The 20069-nt window shown below is 42.9% G+C and overlaps 1 protein-coding gene across 1 annotated transcript in view; it reads right to left on the reverse strand.

The window, feature by feature from the left end:
• LOC132775521 (oxidized low-density lipoprotein receptor 1-like) overlaps positions 1-20069 on the reverse strand; it is a 28102-nt gene that overhangs the window by 3654 nt on the left and 4379 nt on the right. The window contains exons 3-7 of the mRNA XM_067468349.1: positions 17247-17336; positions 13386-13499; positions 11313-11411; positions 8837-8923; positions 4069-4220 (exon numbers count right to left, since the gene is read on the reverse strand). Coding sequence (XP_067324450.1) covers positions 4069-4220; positions 8837-8923; positions 11313-11411; positions 13386-13499; positions 17247-17336 — 542 coding nt within the window. The remainder of the gene's footprint in view (positions 1-4068; positions 4221-8836; positions 8924-11312; positions 11412-13385; positions 13500-17246; positions 17337-20069) is intronic.

Raw genomic sequence — 20069 nt, forward strand, 5'->3', positions numbered from 1 at the left:
GTTCACATTTGGCCATATTGAGTATTTGTGCCAAGTTTGGTCCAGATCCCTCCTTCTTTGAATCCACAGTGCTCTCTGGATGTAGGTGAACTACAACTCCAAAACTCATGTCAATGCCCACCAAGCCCTTCCAGTGTTTTCTGTTGGTCATGGGAGTTGTGCGTGGCAAGTTTGGTTCAATTCCATCATTGGTGGAGTTCAGAATGCTCTTTGATTGTAGGAGAACTATAAATCCCAGTAACTACAACTTCCAAATGACAAAATCAAACCTCCCCCCGGCCCCACCAGATTTCAAATTGTGGGTGTATTGAGTATTTGTGCCCAATTTGGTCCAGTGAATGAAAATACATCCTGCATATTAGATGTTTACATTATGATTCATAACAGTAACGAAATTACGGTTTTGAAGAAGCAACAAAAATAATTCTATGGTTGGGGGTCACCACAACATGAGGAACCGTATTAAGGGGTCACGGCATTAGGAAGGTTGAGAATAATAGAATCATAGAATCCAAGAGTTGGAAGAGACCTCCTGGGCCATCCAGTCCAACCCCATTCTGCCAAGAAGCAGGAATATTGAATTCAAATCACCCCTGACAGATGGCCATCCAGCCTCTGCTTAAAAGCTTCCAAAGAAGGAGCCTCCACCACACTCTGGGGCAGAGAGTTCCACTGCTGAACGGCTCTCACAGTCAGTAAGTTCTTCCTCATGTTCAGATGGAATCTCCTCTCTTGTAGTTTGAAGCCATTGTTCCGCGTCCTCGTCTCCAAAGAAGCAGAAAACAAGCTTGCTCCCTCCTCCTCCCTGTGGCTTCCTCTCACATATTTATACATGGCTATCATATCTCCTCTCAGCCTCCCAGCTCCTTAAGCCGCTCCTCATAGGGCTTGTTCTCCAGACCTTTTATCATTTTAGTCACTCTCCTCTGGACACATTCCAGCTTGTCAATATCTCTGTTGAATTGTGGTGCCCAGAATTGGACACAATATTCCAGGTGTGGTCTAACCAAAGCAGAATAGAGCATGGGTAGCATTACTTCCCTAGATCTAGACACTATGCTCCTATTGATGCAGGCCAAAATCTCATTGGCTTCTTTTGCTGCCACATCACATTGTTGGCTCATGTTTAACTTGTTGTCCACGAGGACTCCAAGATCTTTTTCACACGTCTTGCTCTCGAGCCAGGCATTGTCCCCCATTCTGTATCTTTGCATTTCATTTTTTCTGCCTAAGTGGAGTCTCTTGCATTTATCCCCACTGAACTTCATTTTGTTAGTTTTGGCCAATCATCTCTCTAATCTGTCAAGATCGTTTTGAATCCTGCTCCTATCCCCTGGAGTATTGGCTCTCCCTCCCAATTTGGTGTCGTCTGCAAACTTGATGATCTTGCCTTCTAGCTCACACTCCGGGACAGAGAGTTCCACTGCTGAACAGCTCTCACAGTCAAGAAATTCTTCCTCATGTTCAGATGGAATCTGCTTTCTTGTAGTTTGAAGCCATTGTTCTGCGTCCTAGTCTCCAGGGAAGCAGAAAACAAGCTTGGTCCCTCCTCCCTGTGGCTTCCTCGGCCTTTTGGCTAAGATCACGTGTAGTATCTGTGGCTTCCACATCACATTGTTGGCTCATGTTTAACTTGATGTCCATGAGGACTCCAAGATCTTTTCCACACGTACTGCTCTCGAGCCAGGCATTGTCCCATTCTGTCTCTTTGCATTTTGTTTTTCCTGCCAAAGTGGAGTATCTTGCATTTGTCACTGTTGAACTTCATTTTGTTAAACAGTGACAAATGCCAGATACTCCACTTTGGCAGAAAAAACGAAATGCAAAGATACAGAATGGGGGGTGCCTGGCTCGAGAGCAGTGCTCTACGCAAAAGCTCCTTTTGCATTCCTACATGGGTTTTGCTCAGGTAGCCAAAAGGGAAGCCTCTACGTGCCACTTCTGTGCAAGACAAGCTTGGGTGGTTGGTAAGCATCCAGAAGTGTCCAACCCACCCAACTACTTCTGCCTGCTTCTAGGCTGCTCCTCTGCAAATAGTCAAAGTTGGGGGGGGGGGGGACGGGGACGGACGGACGGATGGACAGTCACTCCCGCTAAATGTAAACTGGCCTTGAAGCAGCCCTACATTGCAAAGGAGCTCTTGCCAAGCTGCCCCTGAGCCTTGCTTCTGTCCAGGAAGGAGAGGGAGAGGAAGCCAGAGGAGAAATAGTTAAATAGTAGGCTTAATCATAGAATCATAGAATCAAAGAGTTGGAAGAGACCTCATGGGCCATCCAGTCCAACCCCATTCTGCCAAGAAGCAGGAATATTGCATTCAAATCAACCCAGACAAATGGCCATCCAGCCTCTGCTTAAAAGCTTCCAAAGAAGGAGCCTCCACCACACTCCGGGGCAGAGAGTTCCACTGCTGAACGGCTCTCACAGTCAGGAAGTTCTTCCTAATGTTCAGATGGAATCTCCTCTCTTGTAGTTTGAAGCCATTGTTTCATGTCCTAGTCTCCAGGGAAGCAGAAAACAAGCTTGCTCCCTCCTCCCTGTGGCTTCCTCTCACATATTTATACATGGCTATCATATCTCCTCTCAGCCTTCTCTTCTTCAGGCTAAACATGCCCAGTTCCCTAAGCCGCTCCTCATAGGGCTTGTTCTCCAGACCCTTGATCATTTTAGTCGCCCTCCTCTGGACACTTTCCAGCTTGTCAATCTCTCTCTTGAATTGTGGTGCCCAGAATTGGACACAGTATTCCAGGTGTGGTCTAACCAAGACAGAATAGAGGGGTAGCGTGACTTCCCTAGATCTAGACACTAGGCTCCTCTTGATGCAGGCCAAAATCCCATTGGCTTTTTTTGCCTCCGCATCACATTGTTGCCTCATGTTTAACTTGTTGTCCACGAGGACTCCAAGATCTTTTTCACTTGGGCGATCCAGTTCGTTAATTTCATTATTCATTATTGATTCATATTTAAATTGGCTTACGATCCAATATCGAGCCATGCAGGAATAGTGTGAGGAGTAATTAAGAATCGAAACAATTTTTTTTTCCAATTTTTGTAATTATTTCGTAATTATTTTCATATGTCTGGTGCATTGTATTGTATATTATATTATTATATTATATATTATATTACTATATTATTATTATATTATAATTGTATATTATAATATAATATATATAATATATTATAATATAATATATAAAATATAATATAATATAATATAATATAATATAATATAATATAATATAATATAGTTGTTTGTTTTATCACACTAACAGTCAACAACAGAGGGAGAGGGAAGCTTCAGAAGTTCCCCCTCTCCCATTTGAAGGTTTTTTAGCATATTGAGCAATTGCGTCCACCAATTCTGGGCACCACAATTCAAGAGAGATATTGACAAGCCGGAATGTGTCCAGAGGAGGGCGACTAAAATGATCAAGGGTCTGGAGAACAAGCCCTATGAGGAGCGGCTTAGGGAACTGGGCATGTTTAGCCTGAAGAAGAGAAGGCTGAGAGGAGATATGATAGCCATGTATAAATATGTGAGAGGAAGCCACAGGAAGGAGGGAGCAAGCTTGTTTTCTGCTTCCTTGGAGACTAGGACGTGGAACAATGGCTTCAAACTACAAGAGAGGAGATTCCATCTGAACATTAGGAAGAACTTCCTGACTGTGAGAGCCGTTCAGCAGTGGAACTCTCTGCCCCGGAGTGTGGTGGAGGCTCCTTCTTTGGAAGCTTTTAAGCATAGGCTGGATGGCCATCTGTCAGGGGTGATTTGAATGCAATATTCCTGCTTCTTGGCAGAATGGGGTTGGACTGGATGGCCCATGAGGTCTCTTCCAACTCTTTCATTCTATGATTCTATGATTCTATGATTAATGAATCGATTCGTAATTTACGAAATTTCGGAAATTTCGAAATTTTGAAATCTTAAATTTTGGAAGTCCTCAGAATTTCGAAATGCTAGCGCACCCTAGAAACGAAACGAGTTTAGAACCAATTTTTTTCTTGATCGCCCAAGCCTATTAAATAGCCCAAAAGGACACCCTGTTCTACTTTTTCTGCTCTACTTACCTCTTCCTCTTCACTATCAACCTTTACCAGTGAAGACCCCTGAGCTGCACACGACGCGTTCGATTGCTTCCACGTGAGTTTCGCTGTATTATATAAATACATGGCATCTTTATTGGCTATCCAGCCATTCTTCAATCGTTTACGGGCGTCCTCTGTGACAAAAGATAGGATGGATGCCAGTACATTATTTTCCCCGTAATGCTTGTTATTAATGAATAACATTAAAGACATTAAGCAAAGATTTTGTACACACAAATTATTAAAATATCCTATACATACTAGGGCTGGGTAACCACGGAAAAAATTGTTTCTAAACTCGATTCGTTTTTAAGGGGTCCATCACGTTTCGTTTCTTTAAAGAATTCCGAAATTTTCCTTTTAAAAATTTCAAAATATACGAAATTTCGTAAATTTCAAATCGATTCGTTAATGGCGGACGCGATTGCGCAATATGCTAAAAAAGCCTCCAAATATGCTAAAAATATGCTGAAAAAACCTCCAAATGGGACAGAGGGGACTTCTAAAGCTTCCCTCCTCCTCTGTTGTTGACTGTTGGTGTGATAAAACAAACAACAACTATAAAACTTGCACCAGACATGCGAAAATAATTACGAAACAATTTCGAAACAATTTTGAAACAATTACGAAATAAGTTGAAAAATTGTTTCGAATCTATTTAACTCCTCACACTATTCCAAAATGGCTCAATATCGGATCGTAAGCTAATTTAAATACGAATTAACAACGAATTACGAAATTAACGAACGAAACCGCCCAGCCCTAATACATACCTATAATACATATTTCGTAATTCGTAGGGCTGGGCGGTTTCGTTTCGTTAATTCGTAATTCGTTAATAATTCGTTAATTTTTTAAATTACAAAACGATAACAAACCATTCTGGAGCAATTTTTTTTAAAAAACGAATTTTTAAACACATTTTGTAAATGCTTCGTATTTTGTTATTGTATTCGTTTCGTTATTGTTTTGAGGTCGTTTCGTTATTATTTCCGCATGTTTGGGGCAAGTTTTTTGTTTAATTAGTGAAAAAAAATTATAATATCACACCAACAGTCAACAACAGAGGGAGAGGGAAGCTTCAGAAGTTTTTGGAGGTTTTTTAGCGTATTTCGCGGTTGCGTCCGCCATTAACGAATCGATTCGTTATTGTTTCGGAAATCGATTCGTTAATGTTTTGTAATTTTTTTTCACATTTACAAAATTTCGTAAATATCGAACTTTTTAAAAGGAAAATTTTGTAATTATTTTAAATAACGAAACGCAAAAAAACCCAAAAAACGAATCGATTTTAGAAACAAATTTTTCCGTTGTTACCCAGGCCTAGTAATTCGTTATTAAATCATATTTAAATTAGCTTACGATCCAATATTGAGCCATGCAGGAATAGTGTGAGGAGTAAATTAGATTCAAAACAACTTTTTCAATTTATTTCGTAATTTTTTCGTAATTATTTCATAATTATTTCCGCATGTCTGGTGCAAGTTTTATAGTTGTTTGTTTTATCACACCAACAGTCAACCACAGAGGGAGAGGGAAGCTTCAGAAGTTCCCCCTGTCCCATTTGGAGGTTTTTTTAGCATATTGCGCAATCGCGTCCACCATTAAAGAATCGATTCGTAATTATACGAAATTTCGTATATTTTGAAATTTTTAAAAGGAAAATTTCGGAATTATTGAAAAAAATGAAACGCAAGGGCCGCCTAAAAACAAAACGAGTTTAGAACCAAATTTTTCCGTGGTTACCCAAGCCTAATACCTATACTTTGGTATTGATTTTTAGTACAGCGAAAGTAGGAGAACATCATTGAAAGAAAGTATAAAGATTAGAAAGAAAAGAAGACAAAAAGTAAAAAAGACAAACTAACAACAATCACCACAAAATTCACCTGACAAACAAACATTTATCAATATTTCATAGTACATATTTCATATACAATCAGGTTTCGAGTTACAGACATCCGACTTACAGATGACTCATAGTTACAAACAGGGGTGCCACAACAAGAAGTGACAGAAATCGTCCCCTCAGAAGGGAAATAATAATAATAATAATAATAATAATAATAATAATAATAATAATGAAAATTACAACAGCACAACAACAGAGAGGAAGCAGGTAGGGACATCTAATCACCTCTCAACAAATGTTTGCTCTAGGCAATGTCAGGCCATTATATGCTTATCAAGGTGGTCAGTTGAAACATTCACACCTAGCTCCAGCAGACAAGAGTCCTTTGTCCCACCCTGGTCATTCCACAGATATATAAACCAATTTTCCTAGTTCCAACAGACCTCACCACCTCTGAGGATGCTTACCATAGATGCAGGCAAAACGTCAGGAGAGAATGCCTCTAGACCATGGCCATATAGCCTGAAAAAACCTACAACAACCCATTGAAGACAGTGCCACAAAAACATCTGGCACCTCTAATGAATGATATGAATGCTGCACTTGCAACTGTTGAGATAGCAACAATGGAAGAAACCAACCAGCTTGCATACAGTACAGCAGTGATTGTAACACAAGAACTGGGGATACAACAACTGAAACCCGCAACAAAAATGATTGAAAAATCAAAATGGAAAATAAGGTTGGAGTTAAAAATCAAGAGCCTACGATCAGATGCAAGTATTCTAAAGAACGTGAAAAAGCAAAAACGGAAGAATGTCAAAATAAGGAATAATCTGATTAAAAAATCTTGGCAGGACACAAGAAAAAATTGATGAAACTCTTGAAATTGTGAAATAAAAAATCACGGCAACAGCCAGGAAGAAAGGCGATATGAAGCTAGAGTCATCCAATACAAACAAAATCAACTCTTCCAATCTGATCAGAGGCAGTTCTACCAGAGTCTGAATCAGCAGGTGACTGTGAAAAATGAGAAACCAGAAAAAACAGCTACAAATGAAAAGATCTGGGGGAAACGAAAAAGGTTACAACAAAAAAGCTGAGTAGATAAAAGACTTTGAAAATATATTTTCAGAGAATAAAATGAGAACCTTGGAAATAACAACAGAAATGATAACTGAAAGAGTGAAGAAATTAAAGTACTGGACATCACCTGGCAATGATCAACTGCATGGATTTTGGCTTAAATATCTTATTAGCCTGCACTCGAAAATGGCCGAACAATTCAATGAGATGTTGCAAACTGGAAATATCAGCAAATGGATAACAACTGGGAAGACATATTTGATACAGGGATAATACCAGGAAACTACAGGCCAATAACATGTCTGCCTACAATGTTCAAATTGCTCACAGGCATAATAGCTGATCAAATCCAGGATTACTTGGAGGAAAATAATATCTTGCCAGTGGAACAAAAAGGTAATAAAAGGAGAAGTAGGGGCACAAAAGATCAGCTTCTAATTGACAAAATGATACCAGAGAATTGCAAAAGCCATAAAACATACCTCTATACAACTTGGGTTGATTACAAAAAAACATTTGACTCACTGCAGCATTGTTGGATTATCAAATGTCTAGATGTCATCGGGGTTTGTGAAAATGTTAGAAAGTTCACCAAAAATGCAATGAAACAGTGGCAACGAAAGCTATGGAACTGTTAACATCAAGAGAGGAAATTTCCAGGGCGACTCACTGTCACCACTGTTGTTCATCACTGCAATAATCCAACTGTCAGTAATTCTACAGAAAACAAACCTGAGCTACCAAACAGCAAGAAATTCACCAAAAATTTCCCACTTGCTGTACATGGATGATCTAAAGCTATATGGAAAATCAGAAACTGAAATCCAGTCACTGACCAACACAGTCAGAATCTTCAGCACTGACATCAGTATGGAGTTCGGCCTAGACAAATGTGCCACAGTGGCATTAAAGAAAGGGAAAATTAGGTTCTTGTGGGTTTTGTCGGGCAATAGGGCCATGTTCTAGAGGCATTTCTCCTGACGTTTCGCCTGCATCTATGGCAAGCATCCTCAGAGGTAGTGAGGTCTGTTGGAATTAGGACAATGGGTTTATATATCTGTGGAATGGCTGGGGTGGGGCAAGGAGCTCTTCCCTGCTGGAACTAGGTGTGAATGTTTCAACTGACCACCTTCATTAGCATTTGAAGGCCTGGCTGAGCTTGGGAAAATCCCCTGTTGAGAGGTGTTAAGCTGTGCCTGGTTGTTTCCTCTCTGCTGTTTTGCTGTTGTAATTTTAGAGTTTTCAACAGACAATTTCAACAGAAAGGAAGAGACCATGAAAATGAACAAAATCTGGCTACCAGTATTAAAAACCTCTATAATTACAACAGCAAAACAGCAGAGAGGGCCATTGCCGTCTGGCCCTCGCCCCCCTCCGACCTCAGAAGGGCACGGGGGGCCAGGCGGAGGGCTTAACCCGCACGGCCTTACGGCTTGGGAAGTCTTTTCTGCCCACCCCTGTGCCCTTCCGACCTTGTAGCAAAATTACCCTTATGAAGTAACAACGAAAATGTGGTTGGGGAACTTTATCTAGATGTCACGGCATTAGAAAGGTTGAGAACCTCTGTTATAGGAGAATGCTAAAGACTACAACTCCCAGGATTCCATCAAAAAGCCAGGATTGCAGGTCTATTTGGACAAACAACTATTACTGAAAAGTGCTTTGAAAACTTCTCTAGATTCATAGCTCTCAACTCTTGGTCTCTCATCAAAGAATGAGGAACATCTCTGTGGACTTTCGACATGTATTGCTTCACAAAAAAGGATTCCCCTTCTATGTAGGTTTTCCTGCATCCCAGTCTCAGTAACTTACCTATGTCAATTTCGATTTCATGAAGCTTCTTTGCTGATTCAGCCAGTACTTGTGCCGCCTTCTCCGCCTCTATAAGTATTTCAGCATCTGAAAGGTTGGCAATAATTTAAGTTAGTATGGACCTTGGACTGCTCAACACATTTGTTGTTTTAAAAAATTCAACAAGCTCAACCACTCTAGACTGAATTCTATAGAACTAAGGGAGTTCCACTTTAATTCACTCATTTTGGGAGCTTTTCCGAGCACAATTCAAAGAGCTGGACTTGGCCTATTAAACCCTATACGGTTCCTGCGCAGTTTACTTGTCCAAAGGTATCTCCCTCTACGTTCCATCTTGTAGTTAAAGACCAACTGGGGAGGCCCTGCTTTCGGTCCCACCAGCTTTGCAAACACGTCTGGTGGGGACGAGGGACAGGGCCTTTTCGGTAGTGACCCCCCGCCTGTGGAATTCGCTCCCTCCTTGCCCTCTTTACTTCCTCTTCCTCCTCATGGTAGCCGTCGGTCCTTTTGGCTGCCACTTGGTAGCAAGAGACCCCAACGGCAACCAGGAGGAGGGAGGTAAAGAGAGCAACGGGGTGGCTCTTCCTCCCTCCTTGCCCTCTTTACCTTCCTCTTCCTCCTCATGGTAGCCGCCGGTCCGTTTTGCTGCCACTTGGTAGCAAGAGACCCCAACAGCAACCAGGAGGAGGGAGGTAAAGAGAGCAACGGGGTGGTTCTTCCTCCCTCCTTACCCTCTTTACCTTCCTCTTCCTCCTCATGGTAGCCGCCGGTCCGTTTTGCTGCCACTTGGTAGCAAGAGACCCCAACAGCAACCAGGAGGAGGGAGGTAAAGAGAGCAACGGGGTGGTTCTTCCTCCCTCCTTACCCTCTTTACCTTCCTCTTCCTCCTCATGGTAGCCGCCGGTCCGTTTTGCTGCCACTTGGTAGCAAGAGACCCCAACGGCAACCAGGAGGAGGGAGGTAAAGAGAGCAACGGGGTGGTTCTTCCTCCCTCCTTGCCCTCTTTACTTCCTCTTCCTCCTCATGGTAGCCGTCGGTCCTTTTTGCTGCCACTTGGTAGCAAGAGATCCCAACGGCAACCAGGAGGAGGGAGGTAAAGAGAGCAACGGGGTGGTTCTTTACTCATGCCACTTGGTAGCAAGAGACCCCAATGGCAACCAAGGCTTAACCCTTATTATCCAGTCTGGTGTCCTTGCCCTTAGCAAAACTATAAGTTACTATCTCTAATTTGGGGGGGGGGGAGGGGTCATGTTCGACTTCAGAATCTTAGAAGAGTTGGAGGTGACTACATGAGATATCCAGTCCCAACCTCTTCTGAGTCCCTCTCGGGGTGAGAAAAGCGGTATACTAATATATAAATAACTTCTGCCAAGCAAGGAAAGTACAATCACAGTACCCCCAACAGGTTGGAAATAAAATGCCTGGAAATACGAGGGGTATTTTTTAAGTAAGGTCCATTTTGTTGTAGACACTAGTAGTTCGTGCGCATACCGCAACGAGCGCGTGCGTCGTGTACCGGCATGCCTCAGGAACAACTGTGCTCTGTAGCTCACCTGTATGGTTCTGTTCTGTGCTTTAAAAATGTTTAAGACTCTCAACTCCCCCGCCGCATGTGAGGTTCGCTCAGTGATATGGTTTTTGTCAGCAAGGAACCTGCCTGCTACAAAAATTCATCAACAGACTTGTGAAGTGTAGGGTGATACTGTTATGAGTGAAAGCAAAGTGCGTAAGTCGGTATGACAATTCAAAGATGGCCGTGACAACGTCCATGATGAGGATCGCTCCGGTCGCCCTTCTTTGATTACAGACTATTTGATTTGATCGCACACTCAAATCTTTGGTTTTTGTGGTCCTCTGTTAGGAGTTTCGGGACCCAACGGGAGCACCGTTTCCTAAACTTTAGGTCTTCAGAAACAATGTTGTAAAGCACTGATCTCGACACGTCAGGAAATTCGTTTGAGAGACCTGTTATTGTGAAGCGTCTGTTCTCATGAATCCTCGCTTCAACTGAAGCCACCAAATCGTCTGTAATCAAAGAAGGGCGACCGGAGCAGTCCTCATCATGGATGTTGTCACAGCCATCTTTGAATTGTCGTACCCACTTACACACTTTGCTTTCACTCATAACAGTATCACCATACACTTCACAAATCTGTCGATGAATTTCCGCAGCAGGCAGGTTCTTTGCTGACAAAAACCGTATCACTGAGCGAACCTCACATGCGGAGGGTGAGTTGAGAGTCTTAAACATTTTTAAAGCACAAAACAGAACCGTACAGGTGAGCTACAGAACACAGTTGTTCGTGAGGCATGCCGATACACAATGCACGCCCTCGTTGCGGTATGCGCGCGAACTACTAGTGTCTACAACAAAACGGACCTTGCTTAAAAAATACCCCTCGTAAATTCTGCTTGGCAGAATCCCAGGTAGAGGAACACATAGGGATGGTGGAGAAGATCAGAATTCATTCCTTACCATTCGACTCAAGGAGGGATTCATTTCTTCTGATCATAAATTCTCTAACAATCTCCACTGCACGATGCAAGTTGCTTGATTTGTCCTCCCCCACAGAGACTAATGGAAAGGGAGAAATTTGTTACTCTCTGCTCTTTGTCTCTGCTTGCGTATTCCTATACAGAGTACCCAAAGAATGTCTGTTGGGATCTTTCACCAAACCTTGGATTACAGGAAAACCAAAAACATGCAGAAACGGGAAATCAGAGTAATCATATATGGTTGGTTATGAAAATAGATGAACCAAATACATAGGTTCCCAACTTTTGGTCTTCCAGGTGTTTTGGACTTCAGTGCCCAGAATTCCTGACCATCACACAAGCTGGTAAGGATTTAGGAAACCGAAGTCCCATGACTTCACATATGTTTAGACTTGGTTTTATCTGTGTATATAATATCACAAAGGACTACTACCTCATCCGCCTCATAGGAAACCTGCTACAAAACAGGAGCTTTTTTGTTGAGTTCCAGGGCCAGAGAAGTAGATGGCGGAAACAGAAGAACGGCCTGCCTCAGGGAAGCGTGCTTGCTCCATCCATGTTCAACATCTACACAAATGACCAGCCACTGCCAGAAGGGACAGAGAGTTTCATCTATGCTGATGATCATGCCATTACTGCTCAAGCAGGAAGCTTTGAGATGGTTGAACAGAAGATCTCTGAAGCTCTAGGTGCTCTTACTGCCTATTACAGGGAAAACCAGCTGATCCCTAATCCATCTAAAACACAGACATGTGCTTTTCACCTTAAGAACAGACAAGCATCCCGAGCTCTGAGGATGACCTGGGAAGGAATCCCACTGGAGCATTGCAGCACACCCAAATACCTGGGAGTCACTCTGGACAGTGCTCTTACCTACAAGAAGCACTGCCTGAACATCAAGCAAAAAGTGGGTGCTAGAAACAATATCATACGAAAGCTGACTGGCACAACCTGGGGATCACAACCAGACACAGTGAAGACATCTGCCCTTGTGCTATGCTACTCTGCTGCTGAGTATGCATGCCCCGTGTGGAACACATCTCACCACGCTAAAACAGTAGATGTGGCTCTTAATGAGACATGCCGCATTATCACGGGGTGTCTGCGCCCTACACCACTGGAGAAACTACACTGTTTAGCTAGTATTGCACCACCTGACATCCACCGGGAAGTAGCCGCCAATAGTGAAAGGACCAAGGCAGAGACATCTCCAGCTCACCCCCTGTTTGGGTATCAGCCAGCACGTCAACAACTTAAATCTAGAAATAGCTTTCTAAGATCTATAGAGACACTCGCTGGAACACCTCAGCAAGCGAGAGTCCAAAAGTGGCAGGCTCAAACCCAGAACTTCAACCAATGGCTGATACCAAATGAGAGACTCCCCCCTAGGCACACAGAAGACTGGGTGACTTGGAAGGTGCTGAACAGACTGCGCTCTGGCACCACGAGATGCAGAGCCAACCTTCAGAAATGGGGCCACAATGTGGAATCCTCGACATGCGAGTGCGGAGAAGAGCAAACCACAGACCACCTGCTGCAATGCACCCTGAGCCCTGCCACATGCACAATGGAGGACCTTCTTGCGGCAACACCAGAAGAACTCCAAGGGGCCAGAGACTGGTCAAAGAACATTTAATCAACTACCAAGCTTGCAAACTTTATGCTTTGTTTGTTTGTTTGTTTAAAAATGCAATACAACTGTTTGGTTTGCTCCTGACACAATAAATAAATAAATAAATAAATAACCCTTAACCTGACTTTGCTGCACACTGAGCAAAACCTGGGAACAACTCAGTTTTCCAGAAATGTTATTAAGGGTGAACCCCCCCCCCTTATACAAATTTTGTATTTTGCCTGTTTGTTTGTTTGTTTTGTTCTGTTAGAAATGTAATACAATCGACTGATTGCCCCTGACACGACAAATAAATAAATCTGTGCATATACAAAATTCCAAGCAGTCCAAAATCCCAAATACTCCTGGTCCCAAGCATTTCCAATTAGACATGCTCAATCTGTATATCAATGTAAAAAATCAATAAAATAATAAACATACGCATAATAACAAATATAATTGCGGCGACATAGATTCCAAGGACCAACGCGACAGCCAGCTTGTACGCCCATTGTTTTTTTAATAATCGTTTGAATGGTTTCACTTGCTTATCAACTGCAGAGAAAGAAGAAAGAAAAAAAGCAAGAATAATCAGGATTGGAAATCTCTCAACTCTCACACTAAATCATGTGCCCATTCAGTACTGAAGAGGCATTGGTTGGAATAATTAAATTCTATGATATATGCTAATGATAACAAGTGTACTTTACAATAATTGCATGATGTGTATCAATCCCTGCTTCGATTTACAAACAACACTATGCATTGATAATTGCCTAATAGCTTAATATTAATGTAGATTGGCATAAGGTTGTTGTAGGTTTTTCCGGGCTACATTGGCCATGTTCTAGAAGCATTCTCTCCTGACGTTTCGCCCGCATCTATGGCAAGGTTGTGAGATGTGTTGGAACTAGGAAAATTGGGTTTATATATCTGTGGGACAAAGAACTTTTGTCTGTTGGAGCTAGGAGTGAATGTTTCAACTGGCCACCTTGATTAGCATTTGATGGCCTGGCAGTTTTTTGGTGTGGCTTGATAGTTCCTGGGGGAATCTTTTGTTGAGAGGTAATTAGATGTCCTTGTTTGTTTCCTCTCTGTTGTTTTGCTGTTCTAATTTTTGAGTTTTTAATACTGGTAGCCAGATTTTGTTCATTTTCATGGTTTCCTCCTTTCTGTTGAAATTGTCCACATGCTTATGGATTTCAGTGGCTTCTCTGTGTAGCCTGACGTGGTGGTTGTGAGAGTGGTCCAGCATTTCTGTGTTCTCAAATAAAATGCTGTGTCCAGGTTGGTTCATCAGGTGCTCTGCTATGGCTGGCAGACCGTGCAAAAAGAATCTGCGAAGCCCACCTCCTCCAAGATGAACTGAACCACCTCAACTGGGCTCTCCAGGCCAATGGAGACTCCACCTCAGACATCAGAAGAGCTGCAAGACCAAGAACAAGCCACGAGAGTAAAGACGAAGATCCACCCAGAGGGAAAGTGTTCCTGCCATACATCAAGGGAACCACTGACTGCATAGTGAAGCTGATGAGGAAACACAACATACAAGAACATCCAACAAATGCTATGTTCAGCAAAGGACAAGAAGGATCCTTCTGCAGGAGTCTACCATATACCATGCAGGCTTCTCTGTGTGAACTGAAATAGAGGTCCCCTTTTTTCATCCTAAACCCAGAAAAGGGGGTGGAACTAAAGAACCTAATGGTGATTGATGGGTCATTGGCCCTATAATTGCAAACCAAGGGAAGCCACCTTATTGCAAAATGCATGGAACCTTGGCATACATGCAAACACTTAAAGAAAGAAAAAGAAGCTGGAGCTCCTGGTACAGCCGTACCAGAACAATGAGAGGTTGGACCTCAGCTAGAGTTCACCTTGTTCAAGCATTCATCAAGAAGCCAAACATCGTAATAAACACCTCTGCAGGAGTCTACCATTGTGTACCATGCAGCTGTGGACAAGTCTACATAGGGACCACCAAACGCAGCATTGCCCAAACACGAATCAAGGAACATGAAAGGCACTGCAGACTACTTCAACCAGAGAAGTCAGCCATAGCAGAGCACCTGATGAACCAGCCTGGACACAGCCTATGATTAGAGAACTCAGAAATGCTGGACCACACCAACAACCACCATGTCAGACTACACAGAGAAGCCATTGAAATCCACAAGCATGTGGACAATTTCAACAGAAAGGAAGAGACCATGAAAATGAACACAATCTGGCTACCAGTATTAAAAAAACTCTAAAATTACAACAGCACAACAACAGAGAGGAAAGAAACAAGGACATCTAATCACCTCTCAACAAAAGTTTGCTCTAGGCACTGTCAGGCCATTATATGCTAATCAAGGTGGTCAGTTGAAACATTCACACCTAGCTCCAGCAGGCAAGAGTCCTTTGTCTCAACCTGGTCATTCCACAGATATATAAACCCTTTTTCCTAGTTCCAAAACACCTCACTACCTCTGAGGATGCTTGCCATAGATGCAGGCGAAACGTCAGGAGAGAATGCCTCTAGACCATGGCCATATATCCCAAAAAAACCTACAACAACCCAATAACTTCTGTCTTAGAAGGAGCGCTTCTCCTTCACTTCTGTCTTCCCCACCAACCATGTCTGTTTTAGGCCTCTTTACCAATTTCCCTTAAATCTAGAAATAGTTTTTTAAGATCTACAGAGACACTCGCTGGAACACCTCAGCAAGCGAGAGTCCAAAAGTGGCAGGCTCAAACCCAGAACCTCAACCAATGGCTGATACCAAATGAGAGACTCCCCACTGGGCACACAGAAGGCTGGGCGACTTGGAAGGCGCTGAACAGACTGCTCTCTGGCACCACAAGATGCAGAGCCAACCTCAAGAAATGGGGCTACAAAGTGGAATCCTCAACATGCGAGTGTGGAGAAGAGCAAACCACTGACCACCTGCTGCAATGCAACCTGAGCCCTGCCACATTATGCACAATGGAGGACCTTCTTGCAGCAACTCCAAGTGGCCAGATACTGGTCAAAGGACATTTAACCAACTACCAAACTCACAAATTTTGTATTCTGTCTGTTTGTTTGCTTTGTTCTGTTAGAAATGTAATATAATTTGACTGGTTGTCCTGACACGACAAATAAATAAATAAATAAATAAATACCAATTTCTCTTTCCAGTACATTCTAAGATAGTGGTTCTCAACCTGGGGGTCGCAACCCCCCGAGGGGTCGCCTGGCCATTTCAGGGGGTCGCGAGGTTGCCTCCTTTGGCCCTGTCCCCTCCAACTCCTGAAACCACCCTCTTCTCGTCTCCTTCAAGGCCTCCGCCACTGGTGGAAGCCTCAAAAAACGGCAAGAGGAGCGTGGAGCAGCGAGGATTGCCTTCACCTTTCTCTGGCCTCTTCCTTTTCCTCTTCTCCCTTTGGAGACCTCCAAATGGAGAGAAAGAGGGGAAGACCCTGGAAGAGAAGGACAAGCCTCGCTGCTCCTGCTGCCCTGTGCCACCCTCTTCTCGCCCCTGCCACTGGTGGAAGCCTCGAAAAGGGCGAGAGGAGCGTGGGGCAGCAGGAGCAGTGAGGCTTGCCCTCGCCCTTCTCCTCTGGGCTCCTCTTCCTCCTCCTCTTCGTTTGGGGACCTCCAGTATTTTCTGTTGGTCATGTGGGTTCTCTGTGCCAAGTTTGGTCCAGTTCTGTAATTTTTGGAGGGTCTCAGTGGTCTGTGGAAGTCGGAGTTGAATCGGTTGAAGGTACTTCAAACTACAAGAGAGGAGATTCCATCTGAACATGAGGAAGAACTTCCTGACTGTGAGAGCCGTTCAGCAGTGGAACTCCCTGCCCCGGAGTGTGGTGGAGGCTCCTTCTTTGGAAGCTTTTAAACAGAGGCGGGATGGCCATCTGTCAGGGGTGATTTGAATGCAATATTCCTGCTTCTTGGCAGAATGGGGTTGGACTGGATGGCCCAGGAGGTCTCTTCAACTCTTTGATTCTAGGATTCTATGATTCTACTGCAAATCCCATCATCCATACTCCATACTCCCCCCAATAAATTGTTCTTGTGATTAATCACTATGTTTTAATTAGGTTCAATTTGTAACAATTAAAATATATCCTGCTTATCAGATATTTAGGTTATGATTCATAACAGTTGTGAAATTATAGTTCTAAAGTAGCAATGAAAATAATGAAAATAATTTTATGGTTGGGGGTCACCATAACATGAGGAACTGAATTTGGGGGTCATGGCTTTAGAAAGGTTGAGAACCACTGTTCTAAGAAGTTCAGTGGTCCACTTGAATGTCTATAACACGTCCATACATGCGGATTCCTTTGCCTCTTTTGGTGTGGCTGTTGCATCTTTTGCATCTTTTCCTTTGGCGTCTATTTCATCGTTGTCCGGCTTCGCTGCTAAAAAACAGAATAGGTTTCCCATCAGTACTAAAATAGATGTAAGGCAGCAAAGATAAACAAATGAAATGCCTCTCTATACAATGCATGTGTCTAGTTAAGTCAGTGTTTCTCAACCCGGGGGTGGGGACCCCTGTGGGGGTTGAGAGGGGGTGTCAGAGGGGTCGCCAAAGACCATCAGAAGACACAGTATTTTCTGTTGGTCATGGGGGTTCTCTGTGGGAAGCTTGGCTCAATTCTATCATTGGTGGGCTTCAGAATGCTCTTTGATTGTAGGTGAACTATAAATCCCAAATGTCAAGGTTTATTTTCCCCAAACACAACCAGTGTTCACATTTGGACATCTTGAGTATTTGTGCCAAGTTTAGTCCAGATCCATCATTGTTTGAGTCCACAGTGCTCTCTAGATGTAGGTGAACTACAACTCCCAAACTCAAGATAAATGCCCACCAAACCCTTGCAGTATTTTCTGTTGGTCTTGGGAGTTCTGTGTGCCAAGTTTGATTCAATTCCATCATTAGTGGGGTTCCAAATGTTCTTTGATTGTAGGTGAACTATAAATCCCAACAACTGCATCTCCCAAACGAAAAAATCAACCCCCCCCCAACCCCACCAATATTCAGATTTGGGCGTATCAGGTATTTGTGCCAAATTTGGGCCAGTGAATGGAAATAAATCCTGCATATCAGATATTTACATTACGATTCATAACAGTAGCACAATTACAGTAACAACAAAAATAACTTTATGGTTGGGGGTCACCACAACATGAGGAACTGTATTGAGTGGTCGCAGCATTAGGAAGGTTGAGAAACCCTGATCTAATTGCTAGGCCTGGGTAACAACGGAAAAATTTGTTTCTAAAATCGATTCATTTTTTTGGGGGGGTTTTGCGTTTCGTTATTTAAAATAATTACAAAATTTTCCTTTTAAAAAGTTCTATATTTACGAAATTTCGTAAATGTGAAAAAAATTACAAAACAATAACGAATCGATTTCCGAAACAATAACGAATCGATTCGTTAGTGGCGGACGCGACCGCGCAATATGCTAAAAAACCTCCAAATGGGACAGGGGGAACTTCTGAAGCTTCCCTCTCCCTCTGTTGTTGACTGTTGGTGTGATATTATAATTTTTTTTCACTAATTAAACAAAAAACAACTATAAAACTTGCCCCAGACATGCGGAAATAATAACGAAACAACCTGAAAACGATAACGAAACGAATACATAACGAAATACGAAGCATTTACAAAACGTATTTAAAAATTCATTTTTAAAAAAAATTGCTCCAGAATGGTTCGTTATCGTTTTGTAATTTAAAAAATTAACGAATTATTAACGAATTACGAATTAACGAAACGAAACCGCCCAGCCCTACTAATTGCTTTAAGTCTTTACTTTAAAAGGCATCTTATATTTCAGCTATTCTGGTGCGCTAGGCCTGCAAATAATTGTCTTTAAGCAGGACGTGCGACTTTAGCCCAGCGGGAAGCCAGGCCCCCCCCGAAGAGAAGTTCTCAGAGGTTTTCCACCACAAATGATCTTTAGATGGCTTGTGAAGTATAACAAAGTCCTTTATTAATGAACAATCAAACAGAAACTTCTCTTGTCTTCAGTAAAGTTAAACAAATGGTTCCAGGCTTTTATGCAACTGGTGGCTTCCTAATCTTGCTCACGAAGGACAGGCAACTGATTCTTTACTTTAAAGGAAAACCCCTTTTTAACTTCTCCCAGGCTGACTGTAATCCTTACTGATGTGGGCTCCGCTACCGGGTCAAACTGCTTCTCGAGCACCGAGTGGACCTACCAGTAAAGGCTTGGATGTTCTCCATCTGGAGATCTTTGTTCTTGCAAACTGTTACCCTCTGAAATTCTTCAAAGCTTTAGGGCTGTTTCCCTGGAAATCTATAGAATCTTTGGAGGCTCTTAAGACTGTTCTCCCCCGGAAAGTCTTAAGGGTTGAAGCTTTTGTACAGGGGAAGCTTGCACATGTCTTGTACATTAGCTTTCCTTGCTGAGACTAACTAAAAATGGCTCCCTTCCCAATTACCCTGAGCAAGGGGCGGAACCAAAAACTTAACGATGATGGACAGGAGCCCTGCCCTATGATTGCAAAACAGATAACAGTTGGAGCTCCTGGTACAGCTGTACCAGCACAGGTAGACTCTCCATTACCAGAACTTAAGCAGCCAGTCTCCAAGTGTTGTAGTCCACAATGTCGCTACTAGAGACTTTGCCCAAGGCCTTCCTGAAATCCAGATTTGCTACATCCACATCCTTCTTCCTCTTGAGTTTAAAATCCATTCCCTTATTGTAGATCCCACCCTAACTCTCGGGGCCAATCCTATGCCTTTCCCTCCTAATTTCAGGTTAACATTGGAGCTACTTTTTTTTCATGTCAGGTGCGACTTGAGAAAGTGAAAGTCGCTTCTGGCGTGAGAGAATTGGTCGTCTGCAAGGACGTTGCCCAGGGGACATTGCCTGGATGTTTTGATGTTTTATCATTCTTGTGGGAGGGTTCTCTTATGTCCCCGCATGGGGAGCTGGAGCTGACAGAGAGAGCTCATCCGCACTCTCCCCGGATTCAAACCTGCGATCTGTTGGTTTTCAGTCCTGCCGACACAAGGATTTAACCCACTGCGCCACCGGGAGGTCCTATTGTCGCTACTAGGGATGTAACTTTGGTGGGAGTGACAAAATGAGGGCATTCCAACAAATATGATTTTTGAC

This window comes from Anolis sagrei, chromosome 5 (assembly GCF_037176765.1).
Source record: "Anolis sagrei isolate rAnoSag1 chromosome 5, rAnoSag1.mat, whole genome shotgun sequence".
Lineage (NCBI taxonomy): Eukaryota > Metazoa > Chordata > Lepidosauria > Squamata > Dactyloidae > Anolis > Anolis sagrei.